The 14,610-nt window shown below is 38.5% G+C and overlaps 2 protein-coding genes across 6 annotated transcripts in view; one reads left to right on the top strand and one right to left on the bottom strand.

Moving 5' to 3' along the window:
- Positions 1-3,783, bottom strand: part of rudhira — a 19,824-nt gene extending 16,041 nt beyond the window's left edge. The window contains exon 1 of one of the 2 annotated variants that reach the window (XM_070281648.1): positions 2,617-3,783. The gene's annotated coding sequence lies outside the window, so the exon portion shown is untranslated. The remainder of the gene's footprint in view (positions 1-2,616) is intronic. The other variant, XM_017233646.3, reaches the window with a different exon arrangement.
- Positions 1,300-14,610, top strand: LOC108120131 (uncharacterized). 4 transcript variants are annotated; one of them, XM_070281660.1, is made up of 8 exons: positions 1,300-1,503; positions 6,477-6,930; positions 7,078-7,262; positions 9,993-10,172; positions 11,902-12,817; positions 12,886-13,298; positions 13,359-13,686; positions 13,748-14,610. In XM_070281660.1, the coding sequence occupies exons 2-8, from the start codon at positions 6,816-6,818 to the stop codon at positions 14,272-14,274; spliced, it is 2,664 nt and encodes an 887-aa protein (XP_070137761.1). In that variant the 5' UTR covers positions 1,300-1,503; positions 6,477-6,815; the 3' UTR covers positions 14,275-14,610. The 4 variants fall into 4 exon arrangements, with proteins under 4 accessions (XP_070137761.1, XP_070137754.1, XP_070137759.1 ...); XM_070281653.1 differs by lacking the exon at positions 1,300-1,503 and adding an exon at positions 5,439-5,541; XM_070281658.1 differs by lacking the exon at positions 1,300-1,503 and adding an exon at positions 5,548-5,649.

The following is a 14,610-nucleotide window of genomic DNA, read 5'->3' as shown; positions in this document are numbered from 1 at the left end:
ATTTAAATTATTATTTAATTATTAAAAGTTAGTTAGGGGAAAGAAGGCTAAAGGAACTAAGAGAGAGAGAGAGAGAGAGATCTTTAAAACACGGTATTAACAGTTATTTCATCAAAATATTTAATCCCATTTTCGACTCACTCTCTCCAAGACAATGATTCGGCGGACAAAGAGAAATAGCTCACACACACGACTGTACCTTATGGTTTTGCATTTTTGCAAACAGGTGTTACTAAAAATACACCACAACAAACACACACACACACATAGACTCATTCAACTGTGAGGTATGCATTTTGATTACCGTAATTCGTAATAAAATCATCTATGTATTTTTTTTTTTTTTTTGGGCAAAGCACTTTTGATTCAAATATCTCTCTTTAGCTCTTTAGGTAGAGTGTGTTTATTTGTGAAACGGATCCTATATAGGCATAAGTTCATCAACCCAACCAACAGCTGATTATTTCGACAGATTGCAAGTGAAAACATATATACATACATACATATAACTTCCATAAAAACAACGTCGATGATGTGAAATACAGTATATCAGCACACGCCCCCCTCCACACCTGTGCCTAACACCTGGTGATAAGGCAACTGCGTTCGCGTCCCCCCCCCCCCAACCTTTGGCAGTCCTTGGGCGAACAAAGAAACCCTCCTCGGGGCCCCTAGCTAGATAAAACTAACTAGCATGCCTCATGGGAGAGGTACAGTGTAGCATGGATAGGGAATAACTATTATTATAGAAATAGTGTGAGGAGATATAAAATATTTGTATTATAATATAAATTAAGAGCTTATTTATGACTTAATTAAAAAAGGAAAGACTATGATATCATCGCCTTATTTAAATCTTAAACTTAAGAGCTCTATTTAATCGGGTTTTTAAGAAGTTACTAATTTAGTGAAAGTTAAAGATTTAAGATATATTTAATATCTTTAATAAATTATCCTAAAAAGAGACCCCCTCCTGTTCACCTTAACGAAGTCTACCTGTACTGTTGACAGGAAGGAATGCAATTTTCGCTTTTTTTTTCGTATTCTGTCTTTGGGGCTTATTGTCAATGCCAATCCGCCCACTTGGCCAAACATTAGAACCCAGATTGTCAGATTTTTTTTTTTTTTTGGCAAACATTTCTATTTGGAGGTATGTAAGCAAAAAATATTTTTGTTTGAGGGATGGGTAAAGGGGGGTGGGGGTGGTGGGCAATTGAAAAAAATGTCACTTTTAATGGCATCGGTTGATGTGCGTTTTAATTTTGTAAATGAAGCGAAAATGAAATACAAAATTTGTGTCATCCAAATACTTTTGCTTTTGTTGTTATTTTCGTTTGTTGTTTTTGTTATTGTTTTTTGGCTATTGATACAATTTTGAAAACAAAGAGCCAAAAACACAGCAATTATCAAAATATACGTACGTACAGAAGGCAAAACCAAGTAACAAAAGAGACAGAGCGAGAGGGAGGACAAAATGAAAACAAAAATCTAACAAATACAACTGTAAGTCCAATAACAACAAAACACACACACACACGCACACACAGATGCACTTGAATGCACACAAGCACAATAACGGCAACTCAGCTGCAAGGCACTGTGGGACATTTATTTTTTATATAGCTCATAAAATAATATTTGATTTATGAAAGTATAAGATATAATTGAAACAAATTTAAATCGAAAACTTTTTAATATTATATTAATATTTAAAAAACTAATATCCCATTATATCCCATAGTGCAACGAAATGTTGTTTTGCTCTCTCCCACTAGTTCTACCTTGCTCTCTCGCTGAACTCTCAGCACTGCACAGTGGTCTCACACAACCTAAAGGTCACTGTATATATTTAATATAACTTGAATAAAATAATATGATTCATTCACAGTGACATTTTTTAATTGGATTAAATAACTCTTTGATGGAAAGATACTTTAAGATTATGTATTCAAAGTTATTTGTTTGCGATAACAATATTGTTTATTAATCAATATTTTTGTTTCTTATCACACTGTAACCAAATATATGTTTCACTATCAGTGTTCGTTTCGTATAGTTTGCTTTGTTGTTGCTCTTCGTCGTCTAATGCGCACCAATATTTCCCACTGCGTATATATGTATATTGTATTTGTGGTGTCCGTGAGCAAGAAAGAGACAAAAGTGGCGAGAGCCAGCTAGGGAGAGCAAGCCAACGAGTGTATCTGTGTGTGTTTTTTTTTTTATTTTTTTTTTTCATCATTGTTTGTGTTTTGAAATATTGTATTTTCGCGTCACAGCCAAAACAAATTTCCACTACTTTTGACATTTAAATAACTGCAATCTCTAGGTGGTGTCTTATAACCAGGCGTACTCTTTCTTTGCTTCTTTTTTCTATTTCATTGCCATTGGCAGAGCTATTAGCTCTTTGTTTTACACAATTTTTAACGCCAGCTAAGTAGGAAGGGCGCACACAATAAACAAATAGTTGCATAAATATACAAAAAAAAAAAAAACTTATTTTTTTTTCACCTACGTTATGTACACACACACATACACACTTATTCGCACATAGATTTTCTTTTTGCGCGTCAAACAAAAACATCAGAAGAAGAAACTTGAAGAAGAAGAGCCACTTACCACTTGCGTTGTTCCGTCAGCAGAGCAGCTGAAACACAACAACACAACAATTCCAATCGTTCCGGCCACTCGTTCGATTCGCCCGTTCCCCGTTCTCAGTTGGTCCGCTTGCTCTGGCCGTGTAGAAGAAGAGCGCGCGCAAAAACAACAACACAAACAAAAATCATATGTTTTCAGCTGCTGGCAAGCTGACTCTCTCTCTCTCTCGCTCTTTGCTTTGTTGTTGTTGATCTCTCTCTGTGTGTGTGTAGTTGGAGTGGGGAGCGGGGGTGGTTGTCTGTTGTCTCTTGTGTTCCTTTTTCGTTAGTTTTGGAGGCGGCAGCAGCAGCAACAATCTCGAAACTCAAACTGCGTTTTCAATGTTTCGTTTTCCCCCCCTTTTTTTTTTTATTATATTTTTGTTATTTGTAATTTTGTTTTTTTTTTTGGGTTTTTTTTGGTCTACCCTTTCGCCTTTGCCACGCCCCCCGTTGAAAATGTTTTAAAAGTGGGCTGTTGCGGGATAATATGGTGCTTTACTCTTGTTCGCCTTTTCCAGCTCACAGAAAACTTTTTCGTTTTGGCTTTTATTATTATTTCAAAATCGCTTCTCTGCCTCTGCTTGTGCCTCTGCCACCGTCACTGCCGCTGCCGCCCTCTTGTTGGCTTTGCTGTGCGCACTGTGAGCGCACCAATACAAACACAACACGTTGCTACTGCTAGTTTTGCTGCTGTTATTGTTGTTGTTGTTGCTTCTGCTTCTTCTTCTCGATAGCATACAAATTAACTGCGACATTAAGTCGCCACTGATGTTTTTCTGATATTTATTTATTTGTTTTTTTTTGTTAAATAATACAATCAATGGCCGTTCACTTATTTTACTCGTCTGGATTTTATGCGTCGCAACAACACAAAATGTAACCAAAAAAAAAAACAAAAAGAACGAGTCCTGGCCGAAAGAAAATACAAAAAAAAAAACGAACGATTTTTCACCAGACTGGCTGCCTAGTTGTGCAGTTTTTTTTCGGATTTTTGTGTAATCTTCAGCAGGGGGGACACTTTCGCACACAATCTATTATATAGTATTTATATTTTGGTTGTTGTTATTATTATTTTGATTGCTGGCCTGTTTCTATCTAGCTGCGGTAGTAGTGACTTTGTTGTTGTTTGTTTTTGCTATTTTAGTGTGACCGTCGCACAGGTTAGTCGAAATACCATACCATTTCCACAACTACAGCTGGTTTACGTTGATCAACACTGATTTTTAGTTGCCGCCGGAAATCCTTTTCAGTTTTTTTTTAACATTTTGCAGCACTGGAATTGGGCTATATAAAGGGAATCCGTTTCCCTATCAACTGCATTCGGGCTTCTGCTTTCCGAATGACAAGTCTTTATTTTGTATTTTATTTTATTTTTTATTATTTTTTCCCAAATTTGGCCTGTGTTCTTGGAAAGTGGTCATAAATATCGAACGCCTTTGTGATATTTATTCTTTTTTCCTTTTTTTATTTTTATGCAGTTGGTTTTGGTCCTCGTTTGCTGACTTATCCACATTTGGATTTCTTAGTTTTTATTTTTTTTATTTGGTTTTAATTATTTTACCTAGCATAGGCTATAATTTTGACATACAAAATTGAAGGCCAATGGTTTCATTTATTTATAATCAAATAACATAAATATATTCTTTTTTGTAAAGATGTAAATTTTTAAACTGATTATTTTTTATTTTTATCTTTATTTTTTACCTACAATGGGCCATAGTTTTGGCAAACAAAATTAAATGCCAATGATTTTGCTGACTGATTATGCTGATTATGATTTTATGCTGATTAGAAATAAATTATTTTATTTTTGTTAACCAAGTTGGTACCTGGCACTTGTACAGATCCGGATGGTTACCCTAAACCTAATTTATAATTTTTTTTGTTAAGAATAAATTTGTTTATGATGAATATACCTGAAATATAGGTTTTGGAAGATAGAACGAAGGTTTCCTAATTTACTGATTTTTTATTTGTTTTCTTAGTTATTTTACTTTTACTTTTTTTTATTTTACTTTATTTGTTTTACCCAATATGGTCTATTTTGACAAACAAAATTAAAGGCCAATGGTTTGTCTGACGAAAGAACGACGGTTTCCCAATTTACTGATTTTTTTTGTTTTCTTAGTTAATTTGCTTATTATAAAAAATGCTTATAAAAAGCTTTAACGAAACCTTTGTATGTATGTATGTATGTTACATCAACATAAATTTTTGTTTCATATTAAAAAGGTTTTCCCTGCATTAGAAACGCCCTGGTGATATACGGTGATGATATTTTTGATATCTGGTATAAAGTAAAGGGTCCACCACAAGTTTAATTTTTCTACATACCTTGGAGCTTTAGAGTCTATTAGAAATGTCGTCGAGCTTCACTTCTGATAATGGATTTCGAGTTTCTACCAGTACTTCGTGTGAGGATGATTTCTTTGACTTTCTTTGGAGGTCCTATTCGGCTCTATCCATTTATTTATATCCATTTATTATCTCCCCATCGGCCTTATATTCCACTCCTTTCAACACCATTTTATAAGCATCAGCTTACTATATACTATAGCTACTATATAACTGAGTTCATATATCAACTTTGGATTCGCGCCAAGTTATATCTTGTATTTACTTTGCTTTTCCCAATGACCGTTAAAATTCCTAAAATCTGTATAGATTATATTATATTTCTATAACGACTAGAATTTTTATAAAATCATAGCTTTTTTTAAAAAAAAAACTGTGGCAGCCTTACCGAATCACAGATCTGGCAGCCTTACCCCATCTCTAGAAGGTGCTATCGATAGTTTGTGAAAAGATCAAGTTATCGACAGCCCTGGCTAGAATAGTTTTCGACATCCCTGGCTCAAGCGCCCCAAAGCGCCGTAATAAAACCAATACACTAATGCCCATAACCGTAAGTCGCTCCACCGACCTGCCGGCGACGGCTAACCACGGACACCCGGAGCTCCCAGCAGCATCCAGCTTAGCGCATTCCTCAACGTGCCATTTATCCCGTTATCCTGTGCGGCTGCTGTTGTTATTGTTTCTGTTTCTGTTCGGTTTCTGTTTTCGGTTTCTGTGTGTTTGCTGTCTTGTTGTTATTGTTATTGTTGTTGTTTTGTGTTGTGTGTGTTTGGCAAATCGGCGAATGAATGTTCCAAGATAAATGGTTATATGTTGCAAAAAATACTATACATTTTTATATTTGGGTCACACAGTAGTATGTGTGTGTGTGTGTGGCGCTAGTCGCCTTCTGTGTGTGTGTGTGTCAAGTGTTTGTGTGTGTGTAAGTTTCTATAACATCCATTTTCCTTAATTTCTTTTTACTTTCGTTTTCTGTTTTTTTTTTCTTTTCCTTCCTTTATTGCTTTGTGGTGTATGTCGATTTGTTGTTGTTTTTATTTCTTCTTCTTGAAACGCACGCGCTTCTTCTGCCGGCGCAACTAATTCGATTTATTTATAAACGTAAATTTAATACAAAGAAACAAAAAAAACAAACAAAACACATTCATTTCTTTCAATATTTGTCTAAAATAAGAAATGCAGTGTCTGTATGTTTTTATGTGACCTTCGGCTTTCCTTCCTCCCAATTTGGAACTGGCTGTAAAGGATATACAGCATGTCCTTTCCCAAAGTGTGTGTGTGAGAGTGAGAGAGAGAGAGAGTGAGGAAGCAGATGTCCTGCGATAATGCAATCAGATCCTTTGGGGGCTGCTGCTGCTGCACTTTGTACAACATAATTCGATTTGTTATGGCCCGGTTTTACAGTTTGAAAGCCACTGACAACAACAACAAGAAGAAGAAGAAGAATTAACCTGGGCCACTTAACTTTCATTAAAAAAAAAACAGGCACACCCGGCGGTGGAGCGGAGCAGGAGGTGGCCAACCCTACCAGGAGCCGACCAAGCAAATCAACAAATACCAGCACAACGGCAACAGTGACAGTGGACAGTGGACAGTGGACGAGGAGGTAGCCAGAGAGAGAAAGAATCCCCCCAATCAGTCTAGTCAACAAAGTAGACCAAACTTGGAACAGCAGCACAAACTACTAAACCAAAAAAAAAAAAAAAAAAATAATAAGAATTAAAATAACCAAGTAGCTCAGGCTACCCAGGTGACAGCTAGCAGGCATTAGCAAAGGTTTAAGGTACATCATCAGGACATCCCAGAAAAAACATAGAAGTCAAGATGCGGGTCGTGGCGATGGTCAGCGGCGGCAAGGACAGTTGCTACAACATGATGCAGTGCGTCGCCGAGGGCCACGAGATTGTTGCCTTGGCCAATCTCCATCCCAAGGATAGAGGTGAGTACCGAAACTAGAACTCTTCTATCTTCCCACCATTATAAGGTGGGTGTGCCACAATTATCGATGGTTATTATTATTATTGAAGACGTTGTTTGCCAAATCACTTACCACCACACTTACCTTGATCTATCGCCGTCGTTTCAGATGAACTGGACAGCTTTATGTACCAGACAGTGGGCCACATGGGCATCGAGATACTGGCCAATGCGATGGGATTGCCGCTATATCGTCGCGAGACCAAGGGCAAGAGCACCCAGACCGGCAAGCAGTACGTGCCCACGGACGATGACGAGGTCGAGGATCTATATAGTCTGCTGGAGACATGCAAGGTGATTTCAACAGGGAGATAAGAGCTGGGAGCTTATGTACTCTATGGTTGAGGGTATTTTGGTTTATAGGAAGGAGCTATTATTATAAAAAGGATCTAGGCTTTAGGTTTAAAGCTCTAACAAGCTTAAATTCTTACTTTAAGAAACCTTTGAAAGGTCTATTTTGTTATCCAATCGATAATGTTAATTTTTTTGAAAGTTTATATCCCTAATATTCTAAGATAGATTCTAGAAAATCTTTAAAAGATCTTGGTTAGTTAGCTTAAATATTAAAAAGATCTTAAATCTTATAGCTTAAACCTTTTAATCATTTACTTGCCGATAAATTCTATATATTTTTGTTGAAATTAGCGTTAATTCCCTTATTTTAAATTTAATTTGATTTAATATTTAAGGAAATCTTCTTTAAAATCTTGATAAGATCTCAGTTGGGTTTTTAGCTAGTCAGCTTAGGGATAAAGTATATCTTAAACCTTTTTATTATCTAGTTTTCGATTAATACGATATATTTCTTAAAAAAGAAAAATAATATCCTTGTTTTGAAAGAAGATTCTTCAAGAAATCTTATAAGATCCAAGTTATCCTTTTAGTAATTCAGTTTACAGATGTAATATGTCTTCATAACTATAACTTAATTCATTTAAACATTTATTTATCGATAAATTCGATATATTTTTCAGAAGTAAGCGTTATAGTACCCCTATTTTAATTAAAAGTTCTTTAGAATCATTGTTAGTTTTGAGTTAAGTTATTAGTAAGTCTGTTTAGAGATTAAACAAGTCTTAGGTTCTACTTCCAACATCTGGTTAGCATTTCCGATTAATTCGATTAATTCTGTTTATTGGAAAATAAATCCTAGTACCTCCCCATTCCATACCTTCCAGTTACTAGTAATTATGATATTTAATTCTGAGGAATTCCACCACCCAGAACAAGTTGCCAGTCTGGTACCGAACCAGATATCGGTAGATATATGTATATATATTCTCTAGTAGAAACTGATCGCCAGATGGCCAATAGCTTTGATAGAATCTCGAAATCGAATACTCCAGTTCCAGCCACCAGTTGGCAACTGTTTGGTGGAAAATCAAATTCGATAGCCAGACCTTAAGATATATATCCAGAGTCCAGAGTCTATTTCTATGGAACCTGTTGCATGCCTCAAGGCTTTGTAGAGTATCTTGTTGCAGCTACTAGAAGATACTTTTCTTTCCTTGTCCTTGGAATGAGAATTGCAACTGAAAGCTACGTAATCGGGTTGTGGGCTGTATGGGCTGTGGGCTGGTTGGGTGGCAAGTAGAGGAGGGTAGTGGCATCGGTAATCTTATCGCGATTTGCGATTCCCGAACCATCGAGATGGGACGAACTTGCTGGTTGTCGTGCACGTGAACCGTCCATTCCAACCCGAGTTGAGTTAAAAAAAAAACAGAAAAAAAATAACAAAATACATAAATAAATAAATAAATATGTGTGCTGAGGTTGGGGTTGGGGTTGGGGTTGGGGTATGGGAGCCAGTAATCTGCCAGCACAATTTGTTTATTTACCCCCTCTGATAATGGAAGAAAATCGACCGGCCAAGGAGACTTAATGATGATTACAGTTTGGCAGTCGCATTCAATAATTAAATATAGTATTATCTCATTCAAACTGTAATTGCAATTATTTTTATTGTTGTTATTTTTTTTATTTTTGTTTTTTTTTTTGCATTTTATTTGCTTGTTGTCTGATAGCTTTTGTAAATATAATTACATTAATTAGAGTATTTATATATATATATATATATAAAATGTATATATTTTATATTTTATTTACATTTTTAAGTGAATAACACAAAGATTAAGAATTAAATTCATTTTGAAGATACTGCCTGCGTGGCTGTTTAGTAATTTAAACTTTAAATACAGAATTTTAGATTTTATTATAATTATTAAAGAATTTTAGCTATAGCAACTAAGGGCCTTAAGCTATTTTTGTATTTTAGTTACTAGATTTTACTGCTAGACTAGATCTAGATCAAGACTATTATTATAAGTATTATATATTATAATACTATGCGATATTATATTATATTATATTATTATAATCAAGTATTATATATTATAATACTTGATTATAGATCAAGAGTATTATAAATATTTGTATATTGCTAATAAAAAGCATAGATTAGATAGAATAGATGAAAATATAGTGATTTTGAGTAGAAAAAACCGGCTCTTAATAGATAGTAATCTTCTAAAATCTTTCAAAAAGTATTTAAATTTTAAACATTTATGGATTTCGGTTTCTATAGAAGATATATAGAAGATTAAAGCCTATAGTAGATACTATACTATATACTATAGACTATAGACTAGATAGACTATAAAAGCAAGTTTTAAAAATTATTTTATTTAATTTTGTTATTAAAAAACTTTAATTTTTAATGAATTCTCCCAAAAACTGCCCAATCTTTGGGTTCTTCTTTTAGTCTCTTATTTTTCCCCGATCTTTAGCTTTATATTACTTAACCATTAGACCCCTTAGACTCAACGATGGTATCTGTATCTGTCATAAGAACATTCGTTAAAGGAGTGCCCTCAGCAAAAATTAATTAAATAATAAAAAAAAAAGATAAGTAGATAGGTTGGGGAATTTCTACTTGAATTCTGAAAAGAAACAAGTACATATTTAAGTGCAAGTGATTCATTTTTAATAAAAAGATAATAATATATTAAAATTCTATTTAAACAGAATGAACTACAGGTCGAGGCTGTGGCCGTGGGCGCCATCCTTTCGGACTACCAACGTGTCCGGGTGGAGAACGTCTGCAGTCGCCTCAGCCTGATATCCCTGGCCTACTTGTGGAGGAGAGATCAGACTGAACTGCTGCAGGAGATGATTGACTGCCAGGTGCACGCCATCATCATTAAGGTAACTATTAACAGACCTCTCTATATACATCTCCATCCAACCTGGTTTATTGGTTACTACTACTAGACTGTTGACTTTTTCTAAAATTAGTCCAAGCAAACACAGGTGAAAAGCTCCGGTCAACAGAACCGAATGCCAGCCGATCGGAATGTACTGATCTCAGCGCCCCAATGGATCTAGATTATGTCTGGATCGGGAAATAATATCATTTACAAATAATTGTAATTAGCGATAGGTTTGTTTATTAGTTTGAAGGTTGGGGATAGCTATAGGATGATGTTACTATTAATAGAGTTTCAGGGGATTATTAAAAAATGAGTTATAATTGGGTTATAATGAGTTATAATGAGTATTTAATTAATAGGGATGGGTATAGGATGATATTATTATAATACATAGGGTATCAGGGGATTATTAAAAAATGGGATATGATCTGGAAATTATACCATTTGTAAATAATTTTAGTTAGAACTATGATTATTTATTAGTTTTAAAGGTTGTAAATGTTTAGAGATCATAAATACGGATAGGTATATTATGCCTGATGTTACGAGGAGTATATAGAGTACCCCTAATACTACTTATATTGAAAAATTTATTATATTTGGTCTGATTTTGTATATCTTGAAACCTGTTACTAGTTAAGAGTTAGGGAGTGTTTAGAAATCATAAATAGGAATAGGTATAGGGTAATATTATTAGTAGGTAGGTAGTAGTATTAGTAGGTAGGATATATATACTGGTGATATTAATGGTACTATAGCTTCAGAATATTAAAAATTGGGATATAATTGCTTAAATCCTATAGTTCTGAAAAGGTGGCTTATGAAGATTAAAGTAGTATGAAGAAGTATCATGACTTCTATGAAGTGCATAGTGGTATAAAGGTTTAAAGTAGATATAGGATGATATTACTAGTAATAGAGTGTAGACTTATCACATATAAATGGAATAGCATTATATATGTATATATTTTATAGTTCTTAAAAGCCTGGAATATATACTATAACCTGGAAGGTTTGGACTTTTTAAAGATAGGAATAATATATAGTGGTGGGAATACTACAAAAGGTACTAGAAATAGAGCTATTATTTTAAATTATTATGATATAGATCAAGAACATATGAATATAGAATACCTATGATACTGGGTTTTAGGGTAGGATACTACTTACAATATATGTAGAATAATTAGGATCGGTTATAGTTTACCTAAAAGAATAGATCTTATAAGGTTTATTGTCAAACTAAACCAGTTACTGGTAGAAAAAGATCCAAACCTTTAATAGCTACTAGGAATAGGACTAGAACCAGGAGTAATATTAGGAGTAGGGCGATAAAAATACTATTCTTTTTAAAGAAACTATTGCTGGAACTTCAGATCCAATGGTATATCTCCTAAAAGTATAACTCTTTTGGAAGATATGGTCTTTTATAATAAAATATCATACAATATCAGTTATTAAGATTATTTTATAAAGTTTTAGTTAGGATTAGTTAGGACCTTGGGAATTAAAGTTCCAAAGACCCTAAACAATGTCAGTCTGAGAAAGTACCAGGTATCTATAGCCCAGAACCTTGGGGTTCCTTATATATATAGTATAATACATATAAAGCCAACTTTTCAGGCCACTTCCTCAACCAGAACCTCCTTAATCCTTCCTATTCCCTACAAACTCCATGCCCTGGAAGTAAACCCTTTTTTAATCCTTATACCCCCTTGTTATAGGTGGCCGCCCTGGGTCTTGTGCCGGACCGGCACCTGGGCAAGTCCCTCCGCGAGATGCAGCCCCACCTGCTGAAGATGCGCGACAAGTACGGGCTGAATGTGTGCGGCGAGGGGGGGGAGTACGAGACCTTCACCCTGGACTGCCCGCTCTTCCGCCAGCGCATCGTCGTCGAGGACATACAGACGATCATCTCGAGCGCTGATCCCATCTGCCCGGTGGGCTATATCAACTTCACCAAGCTGACGCTCCAGCCGAAGGAGGCGGCGGTGGGCGTGGCCGTGAGCGGCAGTGGCATCGGCAGCGAAGGTGTCTTTGTGAAGCGTTCCCTGGACTATATAAGCGATCTGAACGAGTCCACGTACAGTGATCTGAGCGATCCGGACTTTAGTGAGACGGAGCTGGAGCTCATTGAGAAGGAGAACCGTTTGCGAGAGTCGCTCAGCCAGAGCGAACTGATCTCGCGCAGCAACTCGTTTGGGCGCCATCTGGCCGCCTCGGCTTCCGCTTCCGTTACGGCCAGCGCTTCCGCCTCAGCCACCGCCACCGCCTCCTCGCCGATACCCATTGTCACGAAGAGCGCCAGCGTCGACGAGCCCACGACGGCGATCACGGCAGCGGTGGGTGTATGCTCCCCGGCCAGTGCCTCCGCCTCCGCCTGTGCCAGCACCTGCGCCTCTATGCTGCTGACCACCGGGGATGTCAGCAGCACTGCCGCCGTCTGTGGCTCGCTGTCGCTGGCCATCTCCTCGCTTGGGCTAAGCGCCAATACCTGCTGTCAGGTAGCTGGAGGAGTTGGCCCAGGAGCCACCCAGCCGCCGAGTCCATTGAAGTACGAGCGGGAATTCCGTCCACTGGCTAACGAGGCCAGAGCGGCGATCAATGCCAAGGGCTGGATGTGGCTGGCGGGCATACAGGGTATCCACACTAGAGTTACTATCCCCATCTTCCCAGAATCCAATCTAATCTTTTGAAATCTCTTCCAGGCTGTGGACCAGATGGCATGGAGCAGGGAATGCAACAGGCCCTGGACACTCTAGGGGATCTGTGCCACGGCAAGGGGTACGAGCTGCAGGATCTGTGCTATATAACGCTCTATGTGCGCTCCATTGCCGAGTATCCGGCTCTGAATCGGATCTACCTGCGCGCCTTTGACTTCCATAATCCCCCGACTCGCGTCTGCGTCGAGTGCCCGCTGCCCGACGGCTGCCATGTGGTGATGGAGGCCATTGCCTACCGCCAGGCCATCGCCGGCTCGATATCCAGTGCCGAGGAGCGTGATCGCGAGAGCGAGGAGACAGCGGCGGCGTTGCTGAACGGACGCCGCAACACCATGCATGTCCAGGGCATCTCCCACTGGGCACCTGCCAATATCGGACCCTACAGCCAGTCGACCAGGGTGAGCCTTGCTATGAGATTCTCCTCATCCGTGTCCTGATGACCCAGATATCCATTTCAGATCGGTGACATCACCTATATCTCTGGCCAGATCGCTTTGGTGCCCGGCAGCATGACAATCATCGAGGGCGGCATCCGTCCCCAGTGCAAGCTCACCTTGCGCCACATCAGTCGCATTGCCAAGGCGATGAATGCCCACGGGCAGCTAAGGGACGTCGTCCACGGCATCTGTTTCGTCACCCATCCGGCCTTCATCGGAGAGGCACGTCGTCAGTGGGAACGGCGCACTACTAACGCCATCATGGACTACATTGTGCTGCCGGCACTGCCCCGGGAGGCGCTCGTCGAGTGGCAGGTGTGGGCCCACACCCACAACGATCGTTTCGACTGTAAGGGCTAAGGGATAAGGGGATAATCATAATTTAGATGACTAATAAGGACTCTTTGTAGATGAGGAGACGGGCTGTTCGGTGGGCGATTATACCATTTCGATCCGACGTCGCTGGAACTATGAAAACAATTGCGCTGCTATCGTTTGCTATGTGTCCACCGGCCTGGCCTCGTCCACCACCCAGCTGACGCAGCTGAGCGACGACATCCTCGGCAATCACTGCCGCTTGGCGCAGTCTGTCAGCGCCGAGCACATGGACGAGATACTCACATACGTGGTGAATCGTCTGCTAAAGGACTATCCGCTGGCCAAGAAGCCATCGGTCAATACAACCACACCGCCGGCCACGCCTCTGCCGACGCCAGGCGGTGCTGGCGGGGATCAGCATCAGCCACTGCCGGCCATTCATCTGAAGCTCTTCTACCAGGTGAATGCTGCACCGGCGGCGGAACTATTGTTGCAGGCTCTGCACGATTTCCGTATCAAGTGCCAGGATACTGCCTCCATTGTCTATACGGTCCTGCCCGCCTGCAGCCTGCACAACTTCAGTACGTTCCTGTCCATATGCGGTGTTAGGCATGAGTAGGAGGAGCTCTGAAGACTAGACCTGGGATGGAGGAGGAGTAGGAGTAGGAGTAGGATCGGTTGCAGAGATCGCTTTGGATTGACAACAAATCGCAGAGAGCGGATAGTAATCTTTGGATAAACGCCAAGCCAGTTTGCCTTTAAAAAAGAATCATTAAAAAAAAATATGGCCAACTATCAAGGCCGATAGAGCTGCAACAACAACAACAACAACAACCTAAACAGGAAAAATAACCATTTATTATTTTTTTTTATTAACAAAATAATGCATGTTCCTTTTTTATTATAAAAAAATATCAAATTAAATTTGAATTCTTTTTTGAAAAGAATTGCCATA

The sequence above is a fragment of the Drosophila bipectinata genome, chromosome XL (genome assembly GCF_030179905.1).
Source record: "Drosophila bipectinata strain 14024-0381.07 chromosome XL, DbipHiC1v2, whole genome shotgun sequence".
NCBI classification, from domain to species: Eukaryota; Metazoa; Arthropoda; class Insecta; order Diptera; family Drosophilidae; genus Drosophila; species Drosophila bipectinata.
This window is presented reverse-complemented; position numbering and strand designations above follow the sequence as displayed.